General features: G+C 40.0%; 4 protein-coding genes and 4 non-coding genes across 8 annotated transcripts; 2 read left to right on the forward strand and 6 right to left on the reverse strand.

Annotated features, from left to right (window-relative positions):
• Positions 1-3,091: 3,091 nt before the first annotated feature.
• b3gnt5b (UDP-GlcNAc:betaGal beta-1,3-N-acetylglucosaminyltransferase 5b) lies at positions 3,092-9,083 on the forward strand. The gene is made up of 2 exons (XM_023414745.2): positions 3,092-3,400; positions 5,447-9,083. Exon 2 carries the CDS (start codon positions 5,760-5,762, stop codon positions 6,921-6,923), a length of 1,164 nt encoding a protein of 387 aa, XP_023270513.1. The 5' UTR covers positions 3,092-3,400; positions 5,447-5,759; the 3' UTR covers positions 6,924-9,083.
• Positions 9,084-14,195: 5,112 nt separating this feature from the next.
• Positions 14,196-19,237, reverse strand: eif4a2 (eukaryotic translation initiation factor 4A2). Its single transcript, XM_023414780.2, has 11 exons — positions 19,133-19,237; positions 18,129-18,186; positions 17,891-18,023; positions 17,443-17,582; positions 16,865-17,033; positions 16,677-16,786; positions 16,193-16,336; positions 15,643-15,780; positions 15,451-15,540; positions 15,083-15,162; positions 14,196-15,004 (listed from the first exon to the last, which is right to left on the reverse strand). Exons 1-11 carry the CDS (start codon positions 19,159-19,161, stop codon positions 14,860-14,862), a joined length of 1,236 nt encoding a protein of 411 aa, XP_023270548.1. The 5' UTR covers positions 19,162-19,237; the 3' UTR covers positions 14,196-14,859.
• Positions 15,916-16,098, reverse strand: LOC111661308 (small nucleolar RNA SNORA81). The gene has a single exon (XR_002761210.1). It is a non-coding gene; the product is annotated as a small nucleolar RNA SNORA81 (small nucleolar RNA).
• On the reverse strand, positions 16,438-16,619 carry LOC111661309 (small nucleolar RNA SNORA81). Its single transcript, XR_002761211.1, has one exon. It is a non-coding gene; the product is annotated as a small nucleolar RNA SNORA81 (small nucleolar RNA).
• LOC111661310 (small nucleolar RNA SNORD2) lies at positions 17,139-17,213 on the reverse strand. The gene has a single exon (XR_002761212.1). It is a non-coding gene; the product is annotated as a small nucleolar RNA SNORD2 (small nucleolar RNA).
• LOC111661311 (small nucleolar RNA SNORD2) lies at positions 17,775-17,848 on the reverse strand. The gene has a single exon (XR_002761213.1). It is a non-coding gene; the product is annotated as a small nucleolar RNA SNORD2 (small nucleolar RNA).
• Positions 19,238-20,551: 1,314 nt separating the features above from the next.
• setd9 (SET domain containing 9) lies at positions 20,552-21,923 on the reverse strand. Its single transcript, XM_023414816.2, has one exon. The coding sequence runs from the start codon at positions 21,875-21,877 to the stop codon at positions 21,017-21,019; it is 861 nt and encodes a 286-aa protein (XP_023270584.1). The 5' UTR covers positions 21,878-21,923; the 3' UTR covers positions 20,552-21,016.
• A 215-nt stretch (positions 21,924-22,138) lies between these two features.
• On the forward strand, positions 22,139-25,190 carry dcun1d1 (DCN1, defective in cullin neddylation 1, domain containing 1 (S. cerevisiae)). Its single transcript, XM_023414817.2, has 7 exons — positions 22,139-22,231; positions 22,921-23,134; positions 23,261-23,429; positions 23,937-24,067; positions 24,157-24,239; positions 24,323-24,419; positions 24,570-25,190. Exons 1-7 carry the CDS (start codon positions 22,154-22,156, stop codon positions 24,644-24,646), a joined length of 849 nt encoding a protein of 282 aa, XP_023270585.1. The 5' UTR covers positions 22,139-22,153; the 3' UTR covers positions 24,647-25,190.
• The last annotated feature ends 404 nt before the right edge of the window (positions 25,191-25,594 follow it).

Genomic DNA, 25,594 nt, shown 5'->3' on the forward strand with positions numbered 1-25,594 from the left:
GTGTGCATATAGGCTCACGCATACATCTTTTTTACACTTCCCCTGAAAAAAAAAATCCCATAATGCATTAGTCTTGTGCATAGTAGGACCTGAGTGTCTTGTACTGTACTCTTCTACATCTGTGACCTCCTGACAAACATTTTTTTCTAATCAGGCCACCCGGTACATTTTTAGACATCCATCTACTGTCAATTGCTGTACACTCTCAGGTGAACTTCTGAGCAACTGCTTTATTAAATGAGGTTTGACAGTTTGGAGTCTGCATGTTCGTATCAGTCTGAATAGAGAATAAGTGCAGACGAACTGCATATACATTTTCTGATGCAAACCAATTATCTCAGTCAATTTGTAGTGGGAACCCACTGTTAGAAGAAAAAAATAGCATTTGTTAGAGTAATAAAATAACAAAGCAAATTAGAATATATTCCAGTATAATCATATTTGCTGTGTTTATTTTATTTTTTTTAAATTCACACACGCATAACGACTTCACAGTTACATGCATTCATTACACGCACACTGACAAATATATAGGCACATTAGGGCATGCAGATGCATTACCTCTTTTGACACATTAAGTTCAAAATGAGAGAACAGGCCTTTCAAATCTATGTCACACTTTAGTCAAATTATGTCTGTGGTGTGATTCTTGTAAAGCCTCACAATGAACCAGATGCAGCAGCAGAAGTGGTCGAAAGTGACAACATCAGACCACATACAGTGTAATAGGCTGATGTAAAAATATGATGAGTATATTGCTATGCTAGCTGCTGAGACTGTAGAGGCTGAATGTGAATGTTACCAAGCTAACATTCACACAGTGATAATGCGAATATGTTGATAATCAGCAGGTATAATGTTTACTATATTCACCATGTTAGTTTAGCATATTAGCATGCTCACATTTGGTAAGTATAACTGATGCTGATGCTCATGGGAATGTCGTCAGTTTTAGTTTTTGGTCATAAAAAAGTAATCAGAATCTGATACCGAGTCCGGTTCATTACCAAGTAGATGTTCAACATACAAGGAATTTGCTTTGGTGTTTTGGTTCATAATAATAAACATAGTGAGAAAAGAAATATAAGCAAAGATGAAACAAGCAAGTTTGACCTGATGATGGCTCTTCATTAAAAATTGAGGGCTCATCAGAGTTCTTACAGTTCATCCTGTGGGGAACATTAATGTCTGTACCAAACATCATGGCATAGCTACTATTTTCTATGTGGGATAATTACTTTAAGATTTCATGGTTCTTTCTTAAGTAATAAAAGTAAATACATGAACCCTCTTTATCTCAGAGCTTTCTCCAGCAGTCTCACTCAGTAATTATTATTAGGAAATTACTGGACTGATGCTGTGAACAATGTAAACACACATTTCTTTAGACTGGTTTTTCACAGTAATATGTTCATGCAGTGTTGTATACAGACGGGTGACAAATTAAAGGAAAAACATGAAAAATTAGTGGAGAAACAGGATGACAATACCCCCACCCACAGGCCACCGAGGGGTCACTGAGTGGTTTGATGAGAATGAAAATGATGTGACTCATATGCTATGCCCCTCACGGTCACCAGATCTCAACCTAGTTTAACACTTATGGGAGGTGTTAGACAGCGCGCTCCGCCACCATCATCAAAACACTGAATGAGGGAATATCTTTTGGAAGAATAGTGTTTATCTTTCCAGTAGAATCCAACACCTGTAGAATCAGTGACCAGGAGGACTGAAGCTGTTCTGGTGGGTCATGGTGTCTGAACACTTTACTCTCTTTGTGTTGGTTTTTCCTTTTTTTCATGCATCTGTCTTCTCCGATGGTTGTGTAACCTCCCCTGGCAGATTCAAAGGATGCCTCAACACAAAACTCTACATTCAAATGAGTGAAACAGGGAGCTTTGTGTATCTGCTCCCTGGCAACAAAATTATGACAAAGATATTCAAATGTTGATATCAAACCAAAGATCTTGCACTCAAAGGAAAAAATAAATAAACAGGACAAAGAAAGCACTGGTTCACTGAGGTGGTTACTTACAGCATCACATGCATCTTGATGATTTGAAAAAATAAAAGTGCTTGTCAGACAAAGATTGAGACAGAAAAGAGGGAGATCTTTCTGTCCTTCAAGCTTTTGTCAATAACACAGAGCACCAACATTAGGTCCAGGGGGCAGGCCTTCCTCTCTTTATTTCCTCCTCCCTCTTTCTCTCTGCCGCCACACTGTAAATCATTTTAAGTTTGTTCACCTGAGAAATAGATAAGTTCTCCTGCAGCTTTAAAAATGTGAGTGAACTGAACTTAAGTGAAATCGTAAAGCGTCTTTTTATGAGCTTTCAAAATGTAAAACTAACTGAGTTAACTGAACTTGAGAAAACAAGTTAAATAATCCTAAAATATTAGATTAAATCAACTGTTCAGTCACACAGACAGATTTACTTTACTTTGATATTTTGTCAGTTTAAAGAGCCAGTTCTTTATTTGATATTGAACGTACAGCTGCAGGATGTGAAGCCATTCGGTTCCAGTCAGTACAAAGACAACACTGCTCCCAGAGTGAGTTAACACTGTGTTTGTTTTCTTCAAACTACAAAACCAGGAGAGACTATATTTACATATATTGAATTTCCATATATGTACATATAAAATATAAACATACATGTAAAATTATATATAAAACCTATTAGAAATGGGAAAAAAATCATATATTGACGTATATGTCTAGTCCATGCAAATATGTATGTTTATGTATATATGCTTATACTGTAGACATATGTTATGTAAATATAGATCCATCCCAAAGTCTGTCAGTACATGGTGATAGTATATATAGTCTGAACTCAACTCATTCATTCATTCAACTCATCACTTCAGTCCAGGTCGCCTCCAGTTAGAACAATGTCTGTTGATGAGTCCTGAACTGGTCTGAAAATCAAAACTACACAAAGTAACTGGAAATTAACAAAACATATTCACATGAAGTTAATTAGAACTAAATCACCACGTGATGTTTTACAGCGCACCTATGGAGGGAAACCACTCCTACATTGAAAAGGGAGGAGGGGGGGAGGGAGCGAGAGGGAACTAGCTCATTAACAAGCAATTTTTGAGTCTGAACAGAGACTGCGGAGTGACTCCCCAACACCTTCACAGGTATTCCTCCTCCTCCTCCTCCTCCTCCTCCTCCTCCTCCTCCTCCACCACAACCACCGCCAAGCGAGTTTGACTGTCTAACCGAGGAGTGATGGCTGCGTCTGACGGGCGCTTCACCTCCTGTCATCTGAAGGAAGAGTAAAGTTGAAGCAGAGGAGAGGACCAGTGTGGGACCGACGAGAAATCCGTGACGATCGGAGACTGTTGCTCCGTCTGTGTTGGATTCACACCAAGATCTTTTATTTTGCCGGTGAGTGCTGGAGTGATCAGTGGAGTTGTGGCGTGCTTTTCCCTCCCTCGCGACCCCCCTCTCCGTGTGTTTCTAATCTATTTATAAAAATGGTGACTTTTGAAATATGTTAGTGGGGTGATTCACTTTCACACGGCGCTTGTTTTAGATGCAGCTTAGTCAGAAGAGGGAGGCTCGACACTTGTGTTTGTGCTCCAGTACAGGGTCATCTTGGTTTTGGACTGGTACTACAAGAATGACAGCAACACAACCTGTTTGCTACTTGACGGCTAAAACACCTTCAGTAAATAATGTAACCGCATTTAACTCTTAAACATTTAACAAGGAACTGACCTGCAGCCATTACACGGCCACAAACTTAGCTTACAAGAAAATAACAACTGTCTGCCGAAACGTGTATTAAAAAAAGAAGATTAAAGATAAGTAGCAGTAGTTCAGACTGATGAACAACATCTTTCTGGGAGTAGCTCCTATCCATTAAGCACAGTCACATTGTTGGCAGATGACACCAGGCACCTGTAACATAAGCCCTGTCTCTATGGACGTCATGATCAGACGATTATCTTTGTTGTCTATTGTGATTTTCCTACCCAGCAAACAAGATAGTCTGGTCTCATATGATGCTCAGCTATCATATGTTAGTCAGGAAATTAGAGATTTGATCCTGCAAGATCACTACAATTTCATTTTCATACTGTCGTGTGTTTCATATGATGAATATTTGATGAATTATGATTAATTATTCCCATTCAAGTGAATGGTACGTTATGTGGCTGAAAAGCTGGACACACAAAAAACTATGTTCTCATTGAGCTACAGTGGTAGATGTTAGATAGTGTTGGTTTTATTTCTGACTCCACTCCAACACAATAGAGATGAATTGGTACAGATATAAAAAAAAACAAAAATAAATCACTATCTAGCAGGTGTGATCATGTATCTCAGTACTGGCCAGTAAGAATAACCCCAGCTCGGTCAAATTGCTGACAGGAATAGAAATTTGTAACTGACGTGTACTTTATGACAGAGAGACAGGAAATAAATGATGGCGTGCACTAACTGACTCAGAATCATTGGTAACTGTAAGTTTTACTGTGATAGAGCTGGAGGCTGATGTGAACCAGAGGTGAGGCAGAGTTTCTCATTATCAGGAAGAGAGAAAAGAGCCATTTATGAGCCATTGACCCCATTAGGCGTAGGCCATCCAATGATGTTTAAAAAGCTCTCGGGGTGCTGTGGGAGTCCCAGGCCCCGGGCCCATCATGATCCCCCCTTGGTTTCAGCCCAGGCCCGGGCGGAAGCAGGCTATTCTTGTACAGCATTGTGCTGCAGAGCTATTCTGACGCTGCCCATTGTGTCCGAATGCTTTCCATGACTCTCAGCGATTTCAGTGGGTCTGCACCTTAAACCCCTCCATTATGGACGAGCTTGTATTGCAACATTTGCTGTGTAGGCTTTTGCATTCAGTACCCCCAACCCTCCCTCCCAACCCTCCCCTCCCCCCATCACCCCACTCACCGACTCACTTTTGATTTTCCAGCGAACGTTACTACTCTTGCACAGAAACACTGAATACATGTTGCTGCAGTCACTTTCAAACCACAACAAAAGACCATGACCATTTCACCATGGTTTCAGTTGTGCTGCCATTTTGAAGTTATATGATCTGAGCGCATGCTTTTTCTTTCTGAGAAATATAAGTGCAGCCCTAGTTTACTGTGAGGAACTTGTTCAACCGAATGAATAAATTGTCTCTATTTTTCAGTGACATCCTGATGAGTCGCTTAAGTTGATAGCGGGATGATCTGTTTATGACCATTAAATAATAAAAGAATAATTCGTGCTTGTACAATTATAGCCCAACATGACAGAACAGGACAACGCCTACATTTGTCACACAAATAAGGAAGTACGGACCAAACAGATACTGAAAACACGTAGTATGGTTGAGGTCACACTTCCTGCAGTCAAAATAAGAAAAAACATTATTCACTCATATGATTTGTCGAACTCTGTCACATTGGTAAATGTGCTCTCTCTTCTCAGATCTCTCAGACAACAGCGTCATGGATGAACGATGAATCTCCACCTGCCGGCTGACCGTGTGAGTGATTATGCTGCAATGGAGGATGTTTCCCAGCGGACCCAGTGATTCCCACCGCCGCCTGTGCCTCCTGCTGAATGTGGAAATCCTAGGATGGAAGACCCACCACGTGCTGCTCTGAGGCACTGGAACAACACGCTGAACCTCCACATCCTCAGTCATCTTGTCTCCTCCACACACACCGCCACAACCGGCTGCTTCGCCACCATCGCCCACCAGAGAGGGACCACTGCCACGGGGTGACAAGATTCCAGGATGTTTTTGAAATTCCGCCGAGTACGAAGATGCCAGTGTGTGCAGCTGATGACCACCTGCCTGGTTTTGTCAGTGGTGATGGTTTGCTGGGAACAGCTGGACAATAGTGTCGTCAGCCACGTCAAGTCCTACTCCTACCGCTACCTGGTCAACCGCTTCATCTACATCAACAAGAGCCTCACCATCCCGCGCGAGCAGGCAAGAAGCTTCAGCAACTTCCACTACCTGCTGGACCACCCGGATAAATGTGCCAAACAGGACGTGCTCCTCCTCCTATTTGTTAAGACGTCCCCAGAGAACATTGAGAGGCGAAACGCCATCAGATCCACCTGGGGTAATGAGACTTACATCCACAGCAGCCTGGGCGTGACAGTCAAAGTGGTGTTCGCCTTAGGAGCGCCTCAGACCAAGAAGGAGGAGCCCTCGTGGAGTAAGAGGAGCGGGGTGGGCTTCCAGGAGCATCTCATCCACGAGGACCGTCTCTATGGTGACTTGATCCAACAAGACTTCTTAGACTCCTTCCACAACTTGACCCTGAAGCTGATCCTACAGTTCCACTGGATGCACAGCCGCTGCGCACACGCCCGCTTCCTCATGACCGCTGATGACGACATCTTCGTCCACATGCCCAACCTGGTGAGCTACCTGCAGGACATGAGCAGCAGGGGCGTCACACACTTCTGGGTTGGTCGAGTGCACAGAGGGGCGCCGCCCATCCGGAGCAAAGACAGTAAGTACTACGTGCCCTTTGAGATGTACCAGTGGTTGTCGTACCCCGACTACACAGCTGGGGCCGGGTACGTCGTCTCCAGCGACGTAGCGGACAAAGTCTATCAAGCCACGCTGACCCTGAACGCCTCTCTTTACATAGATGATGTGTTCATGGGCATCTGCGCCAACGCCATTGGTGTAACCCCACATGAGCACGTCTATTTCTCAGGGGAGGGCAAAGCGCCCTACCACCTGTGTATCTATGACCAGATGATGACCTCACATGGTCACGTGGAAGATATCCATGACCTCTGGAAGGCGGCGACGGACCCGCAGGTGAAACAGTGGACCTCTGGACTCATGGGCAGGCTCTACTGCACGGCTGTGAAGATGGCTCTGCTTTGTAAACCTTACTATTTCAACACATACCCCTGCAAAGCAGCGTTTTTGTAGTATTATTCAGGTTTGAGTGTGTGTCAGTGTGTGACAGAGAGAGAAAGTGTATGTCATACTGTGATCATAACGAAATGAGGATCATTGCTGCGAATATTACCTCAGTCCTTTTAACTGGACACCCATGTCTGTCAAAAGACTGGAGAATGTGTTCTGTGTTGCAACAGGCAAAGAGATCACATGAAGTATCTCTGTTACGGTTAGCATGACATCACAAAGACATCAATGACTTCTGGTCTTGTTCGACTTAAAGTTTTGAACTGACAGGAGAATGTGTTGAGAAAATAGTTCCGAAAAAGGTGATGCTCACACACTATCCCAACCCAAATCTGAAATCAAACCTTTCTTAACACAAGGCCTCACTCATACGTATTTCATTACCTTAAGAGTGAAGTAAATACACTTTTTTTAAAAGGTAAAGAAGTCTGGGTTTCTAAATGATGGCACGGAACAATAGACAACACATTTGGATGGTGTTAGTCAAAAAAACAGGCCAGTGTCTGATCTAAAATTGTCTCTGTGTCATGATGTGCAAGATTCCTCAGTGAAGTAGGGTAGACGTGCAACTGCAAAGACTTAACAAACATCTCCTGTGCAGTAATGATGAGCAACAAAGTGTGGGCTCGAAATTGAGAATTTTGTTACAAGAGGTTTCTTTTTTTTTTTCTTTTTTGTGATTACATTTGAGAACAATGTTTTTTAATGAAATAAAATCTACACTTTGTTGTTAGTTTTCAAATATTTTCAAAGTACTTTATTATAACTAGTAGTAGCAGTAATAGTAGTGATAGTGATCAATCATGTCAGTTTGTTGGCCAGGGAACATGAGCTCAGGAAACATCTATAGTATTAGGACATACTGGAAAAGTTGAAGGTTTCACTGACAGCTTAACTCTTTCAATGGTGTCACTACAACTTCAAGGGAAACAGTAAAACTCAAAGTATAACTCGACAGTGTCATTACTTAAAAAAACGTATTATGACCCAGATATATAAGGCACTTTGTCGCTGAAGTTAATTCTATCAACAGTTTTAGAAAATAGTCAAACATGCAGGCAACAAAATGATGTGAAAAACATCAAGTTCTCCCACAGTTGTGTTGATTTGTGCTTGGACGGCACATTTCCATTCTGTTCCTAAGAGTACATGTCTTTATGGATTAAATGTGACAGCCGTTGTCCTAGTGGCATTTGTAATCAGTAGAGTGGAAAAGATTATTTTTCGCCCTTCCCTTTCTGTAAAGAGTTTGTTCCCACGTACCACAGGAGCATTAACCACAGAAAGAAGCAGAAGAAGAGCCCTGAAACTTCTGTAAAGATTTCCCTTAAAGGAAAAGTTTGAATCAAGGGGAAATTGTGTATTTTCTTGCTGAAGATCAATACCAGTCTGACTTATCATAAAAAGCTTTTCCAAAAATGTCATTAAATTTCTAAAAGGTCAAGATCAAGCTACTATTTTTGTGTAAAAGTGATTGTTGAAGTTAAATAGAGCATCACATGACCAATATGTATGTAGATATGTAGTGCTCACTGAGAGCTCTAAAACACCCGTTAACACAGATATTGTTGGTCTTTAACCACACTCAGTTCTGGCGGGAAGCATTTTAACATTCTGCAGCGGTGAGTGAAAAAGCCACTTGTGGGAAATGCATAGAGACCAATGTTCTGAAACTGTTTGGTTTTAACACACCAGTTAATACGGAAATCAACTTTTCACATCCTTCCCACAGCAACAGTTTGCTGAGCAGCAGAGCCGCTGTAGCTGCTACACAAGGCTCATTAGAGTGGAAGTGCAAACATCTTGCCTGAAAGCACCTCACACTTTACTACCCAAACACCTATTTATAAGTGCATATTTATAAGTGCAAGAATGGACTTATGAGTGAGCGTGCATAAAGCTCACTGTGGTTTGGTTTTAGGTGCTCTCCATCTGACATGTGATATGCGGAGCCCAAAATAACCCCTGGCATCGGCCAGAAAGTCATCAGTGTCCTCAGAGTGTGTGATCCACAGAGGCATCTGACACACTGCTAACAGTGATGGCTGAGGCTGGCCCTGTGTCACTGTTCAACAGACATGAGATCAATGCCGTAAACCTTCACAAACAAAATTTGTGGTAATTTTTCAGTTGTACGACGGATTAAAACAGAGCCAGGAGAAATCCCCTGTCCTGACTTATCATTTCAGAGCTACAGTAAAATAGACGTTTTGATTTTCACACTCACACATCACTGAAGGTGTGTGATTATGTAGTTATTTATCCGTTGTATTATTCTCAGTAAAAACATTTTTTGGAATTACTTCTTGTGTTTATCTGCAGTGTTCATGCCCTACAGCGAGTTGTACATCCTCTGCTGCAGGTGTAGCCAGGCTCCCTCATTGAGAACACTGTTTCACCAAATCTCATCTCACTGAATACCCACCTTTTAATATTAAAAGATGGGAATGGGTGCATGAGTAAACACGTCAGTGTTTGCCTGTTTAAGGTCATGAATATATCCACTCGCTTTGAATTGTCTATATGTGTATTTATTGAACCTCACCCTCCAATGTGATGTTGCCCGGATTAGCTGTTCACCAAACAGCTGCTCTGTTTGCATGGCAACACATAACGAAGAATAATTCACACAAAGGATTTAGACAGACCTAAAAACACAACCAGATGCCTACATCTGGTAGATACTGCAGAAAGTGAGTGGATTTTTAAACTGCCTGTGGGCTGATTTTAAGATATTCATTTAAATACGATGAATATGCAGTTATATCAATTTAAATGAGAAACACTATTCTGATATCGTGTACAATATGTGAACTGTTTAGCCTAATTTCCCTTGAAGACAGAAACCGGTCTGTTATTTTTAGATTTACTCAAGCGATGGTGACTGAATCAGCCCACGAGGATTCAGCCGCTGACTTAAGTAATCAGGAGCTCGTCAATAATTGAGTTGACAAAGTTGGTGTGCTAAATATCATTCCAGACTGTCCTGGTCAATGTACAAGTTAGGCCCCACGGGCAAGCGATAACTATAGCTTATTTAAAAATACCTACCGTGGAATTATAATCGGCTCATCTCTTCAGAACCTGGTAAAAGGTGACCTTAGGTCGGCTAAAACAAGCGTCACACAAGATTGACACATGGGGAAATTTGTCTGGTTTGAGAGAATAAGGCAAGTTTAAGTAAGATTAAGATTAAGTATAAATGCGTAGAAGGTATAAAAGCAATAGAATACATACAAAGTCATTGTGTGTTTAAGCAACTGAAAACAGAGGTGAATGTTAAAGTATTTAGCCTGTTTTTAAAAGCAGCCAGAGTTGGGGCACATCTATGGTCTTCTGGAAATTTATTCCAGCTATGTGTAGCATGATAAGTGAATGCAGCTTCACCTTGTGTGACATTATACTGACTCTACTGATGAGCTAGGAGGGTTCATACTGTGGAAGCAAGTCAGAGATATACTAAGGCCTTAATGAACCATTGAGTGATTTGTAGACAAGTAAATAGTATTTTGAAGTTAATTACTTTAGACACTGGTAGCCAGTGCAGAGATGATGCGGAGAACTGGTGCAATATGTTCAGCAGCTTCAGTCTGAATGAGTTGTAGCTGCCTCAGTGCTTGTTTGAGATTTTTTAGTCTAACCTGCTGGAAATTAAAGCATGCATTAGTTTTTCTAGATTTTGTTTAGACATGTGTCCTCTAATTCTTGCTACATTTTTAAAAAGATAATAGGCCAATTTTGTAATAGTCTTGATTTGGAAGTTAAAATTTAAATCAGTCAATAATAACACCAAGATTTCTGACTTGATTTTTCGGCTTCAAAAAAGGGAAAGAAGATGTGCAACAGTTTATGCACAATACAGCCTAGTGAAAACATACAGACGTTAAATAGGAGAGGTCCCAGAACTGAAACTTGAGGTACTCCACATGTCAAGCTAGCTTGGTCATGAAGTTGCCAATAGAAGCAAAATAGTCCCTGTTTTGCAGATATGACCTGAACCAATCGAAGTGTCTAGTAGAATTGAACAGTGTCAAAAGCAGCACCAAGATCCAGTAACACAAGGACTGAAATTTTGCCTGAATCAGGGTTCATGCGTACGTCATTTAGGGCCTTAATCAGAACAGTTTCAGTGCTGTGATGGGGTCAATAATCTAATTTGAATTTGTCTAAAAGACCCTTTACAGTTAAATGTGTTAAGTTGTTGGGAGACATCCTTTTCAGCTAATTTACTTATGAAATGTAGATTTGATATAGATTTATATTTGCTAATTAAAAAGGCATCCAGGCTACCCTTTTTTAGTAGCTGTTAAATTTTGGAAATGCCTGATAGGAGGGAGCTGTTAACTATGTGCAGTAAGTCTGTTGCCAAGCAGCTAGAAACATTAGTTTGTTGGGAGGGTGTCAAGGCAACATGTTGATGAAGATGTTGTACAGCTCCTCTGGAGTGTAGTCAATGGCATTTAAAATTTCCTGATTCAAATAAGAAGCTTGAAAATAGACAGGTTCCAGTGACTTAAAGGAATAGTTTGACATTTTGGAAATATACTTGCTGTCTGTTAGATTAGAAGATTGATATCACACTCAACTCTGTATGCCAAAAAGTAAAACTACAGCCTGAAGACAGTTTTCTTAGACTGGAAAGGGGAACTATGATTCTACCCTCCAGCATGTGTAAAGCCCACTAATTACGATAACAATTTATTAGTTAAACAAAAAACAAACCGTTTACAGTTGAAAACTAGTAGGTGGACTTTTATTACCTTTAGACTAACCCATATGTTTACATTCATTATACTAAAGTAAGCTAATCGTTTCCTCGCAGCTATTTAAAGACATGAGTGGTATTAATCTTCTCATCTAACTCTTGGAAAGAAAGCAAATAAACAATTTCCCGATATTTATTAAAGGAAGAGGTTGAGTCCCACACAAACAGCTGTATTATTGGACAGTACAATAATATAGCAAATTCCACATCAATCCATGAAATCTAGGACATGTGGTTTACTGGCATAAGACTCTCTTTTTTCTTAGTTATACAACTACATTTTCCAAATAATTTTATTGTTTCAAATATCCTGGTCACATAGAACACGATTTAGATTCATTTCAGACTTTTCTCCTGTGTCCTATGTGGACAGATATTTTGAAGCTACAGGCTGCAGCTGGCTAACTTAGCTTAGCATTAAGACTGGAAACAGCTGGCCTGGCTTTGTCCAAAGGTAACAAAAATCAGCCGACCAGCGACTTTTAAGCTCATTAATTCACACTTTATCTTGTTAATGTCAAACAAACAAGTGGCTTGTTTCACACTCATCTAAAATTCACAGAAAATAGGAGAAAGAGGTTGAACTGGTTTACATATCGGAGAGCATATCAGATTTCCTTCCATCATGTCAGGACTTGTGGTGTTTGGACACTGTTTGTACAGGCTGGCTAAATATTATGAGAAGAACAATGAAGAATACATATCAAATGGCAAACTGAAAAAGGACGTCGTATAGAATATACAGGAATCAGTTGTACAGAAAACATTCACTATTCTTACCTGCAAAACTGATTATGACACAATTTAAAACACTACACAAGCTACATTATTCACTTTTATTGAGAGGTCAGTTGGGCCCTTAATGTATTAAATGTAAGGGATTATTACATATGCCCAAGGATACAGACATTTTGAAGAAAAGTGACAGCTGACATTTTTATTTTAAGTGGAAAGCAGTGGTTCTTTATAGTGTATGTATGTCTCTATGGTGCAGGCACAAACCAGCAGACAAGCATTCAGAGTACAAATACAGTTTTATGTTTTCCAGTACAGAAGCTCTTTACCCACATGAATGTCACAGTCCTGAAGGTTAAACCTCTAATTGAGACGCTATGACATTTCCCTAAAGTCAATGATTTATCAGTTTATAGCTTAAAATACTTAAAATGTGCTGCATGAAGACATGAATGTTTAACCACATACCACTTTACAATCTCACTGCCATCATGGTGAGGTGAAACAGCATTACAGCAATGCATCCTGATCATTTTGCAAGAAAAATGATAAACATCTTGCTTGTATAACTTCATCCTTCAGACACTTACTGGTAGTGTAACTTGAAAGTATCATAACTTAGTGCCTTAAAAATGTCATGTGACAACAGGGTCTTGAGATGTATTCAAATTCAGTTTTTGTTTATAATTTGCTATCTCCCTGTCATCTGTGTTAAATATTTCATAGTACAGATTGTACTGATTGCTAGTTAGGTAATCCACCTCCTCAGCACTTTATAATAAGAAGATAATCAAATTCAACCAATTTTGATTACTGTAGCAAAAAGCTGAAGGCAGATGAGGTCTGAGTATATTTTGCCAAGGCTGATAGTAATGAAGTAAATAATGGTGTGCTGAAACCTGCAGGGTAAAGAGGATCGACTTTTTCTAGATCATGACTGGAAAGTGTCGCTGAGGTTAAATATAAAAAATGTGCCCTGCCAAAAGGCCTGCATGACCTCTCTCCCTACGCACATCTAAGAGCAGCTGTAGCATAAGCTATATTCTACTGTCTGTATCAGACTTCTGTGCAGCACGCAAGGTTCTGTTTGACGTTTAGCTTTTCAATTGAGCTAAAGTTGCCTCTTGTCACATTAGTGGTTAATTAATATTTTATACATGTATATATTATGTTATTCAAAGTTTTTTAGTGTAAGGTTAAAACAATTAAGCATGCACTCTTACATGCTCATTTTAAGTTAATTCATTAAACAAATTAAAAATCAGATATTAAGCTTGATGCCTGAAGAAAGCAACTCCCTTTCACTCAACACAGCATTTCCCATGTTCAATTTGTATATAAATATTGATAAGTGGGAGCTCAGAAAATAATGCTGAACAGACAAAACTTAGTTGTATAAAGGTCTCACATGCATGATTGCAGTTATGGAAGACTGGTGCATTGAGACGTGTTGTTGACTTAAACATTACAGCTATAGGGCCATATATGTATATGTACGTACGCCATTATTCCTACATCAGGTCTTACTGTTGGCTTGCCAGTAGGTGGTGCTGGTAACTAGTCTTCCTCAACTGTGCCCACAGATCCTCCCCCTGCCTCATGCTTCAACTCTGCCATATTAAGTGTGTAGGTGTCTTTTCAGTTCCAGCAGTTACTTAAAGATTGTGTCCATCAACAGCAGGTTCACTCAATGTTTGGCCCCTAGTGCTAAATGAAACAGCAGAAAAATTCATCCTTAAGTACAAACTCTAGTGTTTCATAACAGACAAAGCAAGTTTACTTACAGCAATTTCAGTTTATTAAGACATTCATACAATTCTGGGGAGGAGGAAATCTGAAAAGTAGTCAAGGGTTGGGAAATAGCAATATACTCTGGAAAGGGTAAAACCACATGTCAGCAAAATATGGCCAACCAGTGAGGAATTCTGATAAAGCAAGTGGGATAAAAAATATGATACATTTAAATTAACACATTCACAAAAGATAACAAAAAGCAAGTGAATCTACAGTATAACATGACAAGTGCCTCTATTAAGCAGGCCCACAATACATCGCACATATGTTAGCATAACATAATTTGCAGACTTTATACAGCACTTATACCTTTTAGTCCACAAGTAAGTTACTAAATGGTGGAGAACATCGAATACACGCATCTTAATTGAACATGGAAAGAAATACCTGATAAGGACCTTAATGTTTACAGACCCCATGGCTTTGTAGCTCCAACCAGCCGACTGTCGAGGTTAGAATCTACAACTGTCCGAGAGGGACCACCATAGAAGTCACCTCGCTTTTAACACATACCAAAATTCTGATCCAAGGTTTAGCATTGAGAAGTTTTTTCCCCCTCGAATAATAAGCACAATGCAAGTGGACGATCGCTATCACTGCGTTTTAAAAAAAAGAAAGAAAAAAAAAGGAAATAAACCTCAGGGCTCAAATCAGGTCAGCCACATTCATAGGCATCTCCTCCACAGTTGTATTGTAAAACGTCTCGATGTCCCGAAGAATCCTCTTGTCCTCCTCAGTGACAAAGTTGATAGCAACTCCTTTTCTACCAAAACGGCCACCACGACCAATTCTGGAGAAGAGTAGAGACGTAAGACTCACACGAGACTAAAAAGGTGCACATTTGGTGCAATATATGATTCCAACTTACCTATGAATGTAGTTCTCTCGGTTTGTAGGAAGGTCATAGTTAATGACCAGGGAAACCTGCTGGACATCGATCCCACGAGCCTGAGAGAAAGAAACAAAGGCATTTCAATTATATTCAAGTCTAAGAGACTGATGGTTTGAACATTGTGCATATGTTAATGTCGCCCATGTATAAGTAACAGATTCTTACAAGAAGAACCCATTGTGGAGCACGAGCCCTAATCTCCCAAAAGTTTAGACTGCTTGGTCATTTTAGGACTGTTGCAGGATTAAGAACATTTTGGGTTTTAACTTCACAAACTGATTATTTGACATTTCTTATTATTGCCCATCAACATCCAATCTCACAACATTGCACCTCGTACTAACCAGAAGATCAGTTGTGATCAGCACTCTGCTTGAGCCAGATCTAAACTCCCTCATAATGACATCACGCTCCTTCTGGTCCATATCACCATGCTGTGAAAAGAATAATTTTAGTAAGGAAAATTGTGCAGCATTAATACCGACAAGCAAATAATGTAATGTTCTAATTTAACAGTTGTACAGAACAGATCGTACCAGAGCAGAGACTGTGAAGTCTCTAGCATGCATCTTCTCAGTCAACCAGTCAACTTTTCTCCTTGTGTTGAGGAAGATGACAGCCTGGGTGATGGTGAGAGTTTCATACAGATCACACAGGGTGTCCAGCTTCCACTCCTGGAGACATCCAAGAAAAACAAGAGGTTATGCACCATCAACTGCACAAAGTAAACCTGACAAATCATACTGCAAACCAGCATGGGGGTGGTTATCAAGCAACTATTTAACTCCATATTAAGGAGGAGCAGCTGACAATGTAACACAGGATCTTGAGACAAAGGACACAGGACATTAAGAAAGAGGTCCCTCCAAGCCTCATTTCCAATACTGTGCTTTTATCTCCTTCCCTGGTGTACCCATGCTTACATGGCCACATGAGCCAAACCTGTGAGGCTTGGCTCCTGCAGTTTTAGCAGGGTGCTTTAGAGAGAAGGGAAATCTATAAAGTTCATAAAAGTATGAGAATGCACCAGAAACTGGAAGCCAGCTAAATCTTCCTGGATAAAGTGTTACTGATAATTAAACCCACCTCTCGCTCCACATTTATGTAGAACTGCTTGATACCCTCAAGGGTAAGCTCTTCTTTCTTCACCAAGATGCGAATGGGGTCTCGCATGAACTTCTTAGTCACCTCCAACACATCTGCTGGCATGGTGGCAGACAGCAGGACCACCTGAACAAAATGCGTTACAAGTTACCATAAGACTCAAGAGACTATGACCAATTCAAAATGTGGTGCAGTGTTCCAAAAGAATTACATTTAAATGCAGAGCTAATTGTGGCACTGCACCTTGAGAAAGAGGCCAATGAACATTAAGAAAGAGGTTCGACCACATCTCATTTTCAGTATAGTGCACAATAATCTCCTTCCGCGCAATACTCTGCTAGCATCATTGCATAAAACAGATAAAATCTGGATCACACAATTATAGCAGACTTCTGTTAATGCAGAAGGGAACCATATTTAACTGCTGAACTGTCTGTGTTGTGCCTGTATTCAAAAAGATACTTACTTGAATGTTTGTGCTCAATTTCTGGAAGATCTCATAGATCTGATCTTTGAACCCTCGACTCAACATCTCATCAGCTTCATCCAGAACAAACATCTTGATCCATTTTGGGGCTGTGCAAGAAATGCTGGGTTAGAAGTCACAAAATAAACTTAAAATCTTTCCTGGTGAACAGGACCTGTGATACTTACACAGATGTCTCCTGTTAAGCATGTCGTATACACGTCCTGGTGTACCCACCACTATGTGAGGGGCCTCAGCCTGGAGCTTCTGTATTTCGCTACGGAGATTGGTCCCTCCGATGCAGGCATGGCAGGTCGCTCCCATGTAATCACCCAGAGCCAGAATTACCTTCTGGATCTAATCAGGTGAGACAGGAACAAAAACCAAAACACTGGTTCAGGATAATGTGGTATATATGGCATGGCAGGACATGCAAACTCAAAAGTGTAGAATAACTGTTAAAAGTGATCAGTAAAACAAAAGGATTTCTCCATTTCAAGAGTCAGTCCCGAAAGATGGTATGCCATCATATCACCCAGTTTTCCACAGCAACACAAAACACAACAAATTCGATGAAGCCAGATCACCTTTTAGACCAATGCAGCCATGGACAGAGACTACACCAATCGTAAGAGGATACTTTGTTTCAAATTTTCAGAATTTTGACAAGTTTAAGAAAATGGTACCTTAGCACTTGAATCAGTGTCCTCAATATGCTGCCTAGGTCTGAGACACTGAGGTTATCGTGACCTCAGGAACAGCATACCTGCTGAGCCAGCTCTCTGGTGGGAGCCAACACCAGAGCCTGAGTCTCCTTCTGCTCTATGTCCAGCTGCTGCAAGATAGAGATGGCAAACGTGGCCGTCTTGCCGGTGCCTGACTGGGCTTGGGCAATGACATCATAGCCTGATGGCAAGGGGAAAAAGATTATTATCTGAAATAAAAGATTTGTTCCTACTCAATCCTAACACAGAATGTGATTAATACAAATTTGTTTGTGTCCAAGAAATGCCATGTCAAATTTGACTGCCTTGATGCAGTTACCACAGAGCATTTCTGATGTTAAAACTGAGTTATTGATGAATAAATTCAACAGTTGAGTGATCAGTGAGAACAAAAATTATCCCCATTAATGGGTAAGTCCCGAAAGATGGTTAAGCATCATTTCACTCAAACAGAAACAATCCATTTCTGAATACATTTAGTTACTGTACCTTTGATGCAAGGAATGATTGCCCTCTGTTGAATGGCAGATGGTTTTTCAAAACCATACGCATATATTCCCCTGAGAAGAGTCTCCTTCAGGTTCATATCATCAAAGTTGTCCGTAATCTCATTCCAGTTGCTCTGGATAAAGAGGAACAATAGCTTATGAATGAAAAGTACATAAACTCAATGATGACCGTTTCACACCATGAAAATGAAATTTATGACGTTTAATCATGTAATTACCTCGATGACACCATCAGGCTCCATCCCATCTGGCCCCCCATGGTCTCTATCTCGTGAGCTGTTAAAGAGAATTAAAATAGGTCAAAATTTCACTTGAAGTCAACTTCAACATCATATACCCATCACAGAAAAGGAAATAAGTCTTGGGGATAAATTACTTGATACACGCTAGTATAACTAGCTGCCATTCATACCACGTGTCATACCACGAGGGGGCTACTGTCAGACTTGTCAACACTGCCAAGCCGCTTCTAAGGAAAGCCTCCTATTTCTCGTAAATTTCGGGGTATTAAAATGTAAAAGCTACGTCAGATGTGTAGTGAGCGGGTCCACGGTGGTCCGGGTTACGCCCAGGGTATCTCGTTACAGCCCGGGGCTTCGCAGGGCGCACGTGTCAAATTCCACGAGTAGGGCTCAACTACCTGCCCCCCGGAAAATTCCCGGTTATGTAACCACGCAAAGGTTCCAAACCGACTCACACACCCACTATGGTCTATGTTAACATGCATGTCAAAAGCGATAAAGTCACATCTGTACGCATTCTGCAGGTCTCAACATGGAGCTCTGCTTCTCTCCCCGTTAGCCAATATGTCGGACAGTTGGGCCTGTGCTGCCAACGGTGGCTCCTGCTGCCCGAGAACTAGGCCGAGGTATTGCCTTCCCCGTCGGTTCTTTAGATTAACATAACCACCGGCCACGACAGCAATACGTTATTTCAAGAACAAATACCGATTCATAAGTATTTTGCATTTGCTACAACAAAAATAACTAATATTTAACCCAAATAGCTCCCAACGGCATTTTTGAACCGCGGTGTAGCTGGGCAGCTAACGTCTCAAAGCTAACTCTTAGCAACCAGATCGCCCTGACAGCGGTTGGGGCTTAGCTAGCTAGATAATAACTAATTCGGCAACATGCAAATTACACACTAGAGCTGCGCACCTCACTACACCTAAACATCGAGTAATGTTTGAAAAAAAAGTGACCAAAATGTAAGAGTTTACCTGTTGTAATCAGCAGAATCGCTAGACATGATCCGTCCCCAACTTCAGCATGCGACTGGAAAGATCGCTGATGGCGATGCCAACTGCCTTTATGCAGCCGGACTATTTTCACCGATGAACTCAATGCTCATTTTCGTTGACAGTGTGGTCTCATTTGACTGACTTAATGTTTGGATTGCACTACATTTTATTGACTATCTGATATAGATAAGGGTGCATGCCAATAACCTATAAAAATGTGAAAATTGTTTCAGACTATATTTCTCAGCGGAAGGATATTGCAGTAATGAGTGGTGCTCGGGCTGCTACAGTGTCCCTGACAGGTCAAAACTCGGCCTGACAAGGTTGTGCAACATTTTTGGAGAGAGGGTTCGTATGAGGCCGACGCATGTGGTGTTCATTAAATAAAATTAAATGCAATACATTTAGAACAAAATTGACAGACTGATAAAACAGATTTAAGTCTCCATCATCATGAAACCAATTTGCTTGGGAGGAAGTTTAGAAGATTTGCAGCAGTGAATGTTGTGTCTGACTTTTTTTTTCTTATTTTTTTTTACCTTTTTCCCTGCTTTAATAAGTTGACTTAGGCAGCTTTGTAGTATAGCAGTCAGTGAGATGCTAATCACAACTTTGAACTGCATAATACATTCTTTCTTTGAGAGAAAACTGGAGACAGGTTTTGAAACATAATAGTAACCAACAAGTATACAATCCCTCTCATATGTAAATGGCGTGTGTATTGCACCAGGTAAAGCAAAAAGAGACTATGTACATTGAACATCCTCAAGAAACCTGATTGGACAGACAAACCTGTTTTTACCAACCATTGCTTTTTCAGTTGCTGTGAAAAGTTTTATGGCAGCATACTGAAAAATGGTCTCCACTTGAGTATCTCCAAATTAAAGTAATTAATTTGACCTTTCTCTCCAGTCTTCTTTCAGCCTCTAATTTTAAACACTGATCTGTATTACACTATAACAGCAAACATCATATATTTTATCTGTTGATGATGTATTTAATTTGGCGTCTCTCTTTTATGTTAAAAGTTGAATTAATCTCACTGTGACCAATTAACATGACCAGATTCTTTGTATACCATCTTCTTTTCTTCAAGTTCTAGCCATCCGTGTCTCTGTTACTGAACTTTACAATTCTGAGGTACTTGTACTTTACTTGAATAGGTCAATTATATGCTACTTTTCATTCCAATACATTTCAGAGGGAAATATTGTACTTTTTACTCCACTCCACTTATTTGCCAGCTAGTTACCAGTTCCTTAAAAGGTTATGGTTTTCATCCAAAACATGTGAACACATTTATGCACTGTTCAAACTATACCCAACATTACTAACTCCACCTCTATCACAGCATGGTGTACACAGTTTTTAGTTAATAAATAACATACTATAAACAGGTTATTTTGCATACTGTATAATTGTTTATTTCTGAACATTTAAGTATATTTTGATGATAACACATTTGTATTTCACACATATAACATTTTGAATGCAGTATTGCTACTTTTACTGTAGTAAAAGATCTGAATACCTCTTCTGTCATGTGCTCAGGTCTGGCATATACTATACTATATATCTTATGTGGCCTGGCTCAACTAATCTTCCATATTTCTGTATATTCTTGCATTATGCTTCCAAACCAATAACAGCAGTTTTGTTTCTTGCCTATTACAACAAACCATACGAGACATATTTTGCTCTTACTTGTTAATAAGCATTGCTGAATGTACAAAGACAACGTTTTTAAAAATGAGTGGTTTTGCCATTAAATACAAACAATGATAACAATGTTGTTTGAATTTCAAAAATGTTCATTCTCTTCTGTTCTGAAACCAAAGCAGAACAATGGAGTATATTTCAATTCTAATGCACAATGGTGTAGTAGTTGGAGAAGAGTTCCTCCCCTGCTTTAATGTCTCTGAGTGAAACAAGGACAACACACCGGAGAGGCCTCTGTGTGTCCTGGCTGTAGTTGACATTAGGGAGATACTGGTGGAGCTCGATAGGAAACTTGTCTGGCACGTCATATTCCTGGTAACACACATTAGCTGGAAACTCGTTAGAGCAGTTGTTCACATACTGGCCCACAGCAAGTGGGTTTTGTGGAGTGGCTGTCAGCCAGCTGGTGTCACTCATCATGAAGGGCCCTATTCTGTCCCTGCCACTGCAGGACTTGAACACCATTTTGGAGATGCCTTTGTCATTTCCATCGACCAAGACACCATCAATACACCTGAATACAAAAGGGTTTCTAATGGACTGGAGAAGAATAGGCTCATAGGCTTGATAGACTGTGCCAGGGTACATGGCAACTGTAGCTCCTTTGGGTACAAATCCCTTGGTGACAAACACTCCACTTCCTGCAAAGGACAAAGTGCTAGGCTGCCGGTCAATGCAGAATCCGAGAGTCTGTAACATGGCATCATACCCAAACGCTGGATTTCCTTCATACTGCTCTTCTTCACTTGTTACCTGTCTGTGAAAGTGAGTTTGAGCCGCACGGAGATCCCAGTGATTAGCCCCATGACTCCTCAGCAGTACTCTGAAAAGCTTCAGCAGGCTCCGTGAAACCTCTACATCTGGGACTAGTTTGTCTTTTGAGCGCTCCGTCACCTTTCGCAGAGTTTTCTCGTTTTTAGACAGGTTCAGTACAACCCAAGGCACAAATCTGTGTCTGTATGATTTCCATTTCTTCTGAAATCTTTTTAGGGCAGTTCGGAACATTCAGCGCGACGTCTGACAGACACGGAGGAATCAGCTAATATAAAGGTTTTCTGCAGTCACTTCCGACAAGTTACTTCAAAATAAAAAGCGACACTTGTTAATATTTCCAAATTCGTTCGAAGGTTTTGCACTTTGATAATGTGTTACGATAAATGGGAATAATATGCTATGCAATTTGTAGAAAGGGGGATATTTAACCTTTAAGGAAATCATATCACCGTGAAGCGATTAATTATGTGCTTTTAATTTGAAGAGGTATCCTTCATCCGGAAAAAAATGTACGTGACTCGTGAAAACTTTACACGCGTTAGCCAGCTGGATGGGAGGAGAGGGAGTCGGGCGAAGACAAACATGGTAAGAAATGACTCTTTTTATCCTGGTGCCTTAATGCAAATGTAAACAGCTCTTACATACACAAGCTATCACTTTGATGTTGTTAATATAAATTTAAAAAGTGCGGCAATGACGCTATATTACCTCCATAAAAAGAAAACAAATGTAGCTCTCTTCGTTAGCATTAGCCAACTAGCTCACGGTGAGACTAGCCAGCTCGCCTAGTTAGCTAGCTAAGCTTGCTATCATTTAAAACAGCTGACAAACAAAATTACATACTCCGTAGCAGTGTAAGTTATGAATTATTGTCGACAGGATTTAAGACTAGATGGCTAGTCCAGTGTTATCACAATTGTAAAGATACCAGGCAGCTTACACACTGAAAGTCGGTCACTGCTGTCAGGTCGCTTGTTATTGCTAGTTCTCTTACTGCTATTTAGGTGTGTTTCACCATGGTTCAGTCCTTATGTAGCTAACAACTAGCCTGTCCTTTGTGGTTATTATGTGACATTTTGGATGGTATGAGTCCTGCAGTCATATGCAGGCTGTTGTTGATATAATCGTGTTAGACAACTGATAAATGTAGTTATTGTGTTAAAGAAAAAATGCGTTTCGTTGTGTTATTGTTGTTTTTCATAGTAATCTAATCGTGTATTATTGCAACAACAGTGTTGTTGCGTTTCATGTGATGTGTGCTTGTTTTTGTGCAGAACAAGCTGAAGTCCTCACAGAAGGATAAAGTTCGCCAGTTCATGATTTTCACACAATCCAATGAGAAGACTGCACTGACCTGTCTGTCACAGAATGACTGGAAACTAGATGTTGCCACGGACAAGTTTTTCCAAAATCCAGAGCTCTATGTTTCACATCTAAAGGGAGTCTTAGACAAGAAGAAGCTCGAGCAGCTGTACAACAGATACAGAGGTATGGGAAGCCTTTTTCATGTACAAGAATAAAGCACCACAACAAGGCTCAAGGCAATTTTTGGGTTGTTACAAATTTTCCATAGGGCTGAAAATTAATAATCACTGTTCCCACTCTTACTTCTAGATCCTCATGATGACAACAAGATCGGCATTGACGGGATCCAGCAGTTCTGTGATGACCTGGGTTTGGATCCAGCCAGTATAAGTGTCCTCCTCATAGCCTGGAAGTTCAGAGCAGCAACACAGTGCGAGTTCTCAAAACAGGAGTTCATGGATGGCATGGCTGAACAAGGGTGAGAATGTATTTTTCAGACTGTACAAACACGAGAGAACAGAACAAACTTTGTTCTCTCATGAAACTGCTCCTCTGGTTTCTGGGAAGTGAACTTAAGCATTATAAACTCACAGACCACAGGAAAACAGGCAACAATAATTTAAATGCTGACTTGATTTTAAGTAGAATTTCAATATAAAGTGTGTCTGCGGGTCATGAAAGGACTGCGACATTTATCTAAAATGCCCTTCAATTGTGTTACTAAAATCAGAAGATGCCACATGTATTAATGTAAATACTCAGGTTGTTTCGGAGAATGTTGACTAAATTGTGTTAATGTGGTAACCATGCAGTCTTTGTAAACAGTCACTTAAACTGTTTCCCATTTACATGTATATACTGTAGATCCATTCAAACATCTTAACACTGTAGTGCATACAGCTTATTTGAATGCTGAAATATTCTAGGAACAAATTAAGTTATCTCTTTGTCCAGTAAAAACTAAGTTTGCTTTATGTTTCCTCAGGTGTGACAGTATAGAGAAGTTAAAAGCTCAGCTGCCAAAGATGGAGCAAGAGTTAAAGGACCAAGGGAAATTTAAGGACTTTTACCAGTTTACATTTAATTTTGCAAAGAATCCCGGCCAGAAAGGTTTGGGTAAGTCTCATTATGTTCATCATACCTTCTTTTGTGTTTTTTTTATTTATTTTTTAATGTATATTAACCTCTTTGTGGTTTTCTCACAGATTTAGAAATGGCAATTGCATATTGGAATTTAGTACTGGCTGGAAGATTCAAGTTCTTGGACTTGTGGAACAAATTTTTAGTTGTAAGTTGATAATCACACTCAAGACTACTCTAAAAATGCAAATATTGTTCGGTTGCTTCAACTCTGCCCTACTCCTATTGCAGGAGCACCACAAAAGATCAATTCCTAAGGACACTTGGAACCTCTTACTAGACTTCAGCACAATGATCACAGATGACATGTCGAATTATGATGAGGAAGGTTTGTACAGTGCTTACAGTCGGCTGTATTGGGAAATTCTTTACATCTTTGACCCGCAGTTGTTCCCTCACATCCTTCAACAATGGTTTACACAATATTGAAATCATTGGAGTCAATTTATTCAACTAGTTTTGTTTTTATGTTCAATAGGAGCATGGCCTGTCCTTATTGATGACTTTGTGGAGTTTGCAAGGCCGCACATCGGGACCAAAAGCACGGCGGTTTAAGGGCTGCTCTCACTGAAGGAGCATCCATGTGAGTTTTCTACAAAATAGAGTGCAGTGAAAGGAGGACAAGGGGACCACACTGAGCTGAGAACTATGTTGCCTTTTCAACCCTCAGGACTGAAATATTTTACACAGCAGAGACTTTATATATGTGTGTGTGTATGTACATATATAAAAAGGCATCTCTCTTTGTTGGTCAGCTTGTTGTGGTTTGGAACTTTTATCTAAAGTATTGGGCTTTTTTGTGTGTGCTCAAGCCAACTACAGAGGAGCCACCATCTTTGCCCACGAGGTTTGGCTCAAAAGCAGGTAGATAGACACAACTTTGAATTGTAATGTAAATTGGAGGATTCGAGAGGAGATGTCAATCCTTAAATATTGAATTTTAACACTTGTGTGCATTCCTGATTTTGCTTTTGTTTTACAATACATTTGTGTGACAAGTCAGTATAAAACATTGATTGTAATTTTTTAAGCATAATGCTGTTTGTTTAAACACAAATGTATAAAGATAAAATAAATGTTTCAATTTGGTATCTTTAAAGTTGGCAAGCCTCTGTGTATTTCTGTATTAAAAATGAATAGATAAAGGTTAAGCATTGAGAAATTAGTCTCAGTAGCCATTGGATAATGAATACTGGAGGTTGTTATATTTTAGGAACCGTGTAGGTTCTTTCATAAAACTGAATAATGTTTTGTGTTAAATTAGGTCAAATGCTATCCAAAATAGAAGTTGTTTGTTCCTCTGACTGCAATACAAATACTCTTTTGTTGATGGTTTTGTAGAGGTCATGGTTTATGATAAGCAGGTAATTTGTCCTCAACTATTACATTTTTTTTCAATGTGGAGAAGATTGTGTAATTGAGTTTTTAAGATGAATGTTGACACAGGTCTTAAAAGAAAATTGAAGAAGTGGCCCACTTAATAAGAGACTACACAAATGTTAT

This window comes from Seriola lalandi, unplaced genomic scaffold, assembly GCF_002814215.2.
Source record: "Seriola lalandi dorsalis isolate HSWRI2012SDOR001 ecotype SW California unplaced genomic scaffold, Sedor1 jcf7180002054542, whole genome shotgun sequence".
Lineage (NCBI taxonomy): Eukaryota > Metazoa > Chordata > Actinopteri > Carangiformes > Carangidae > Seriola > Seriola lalandi.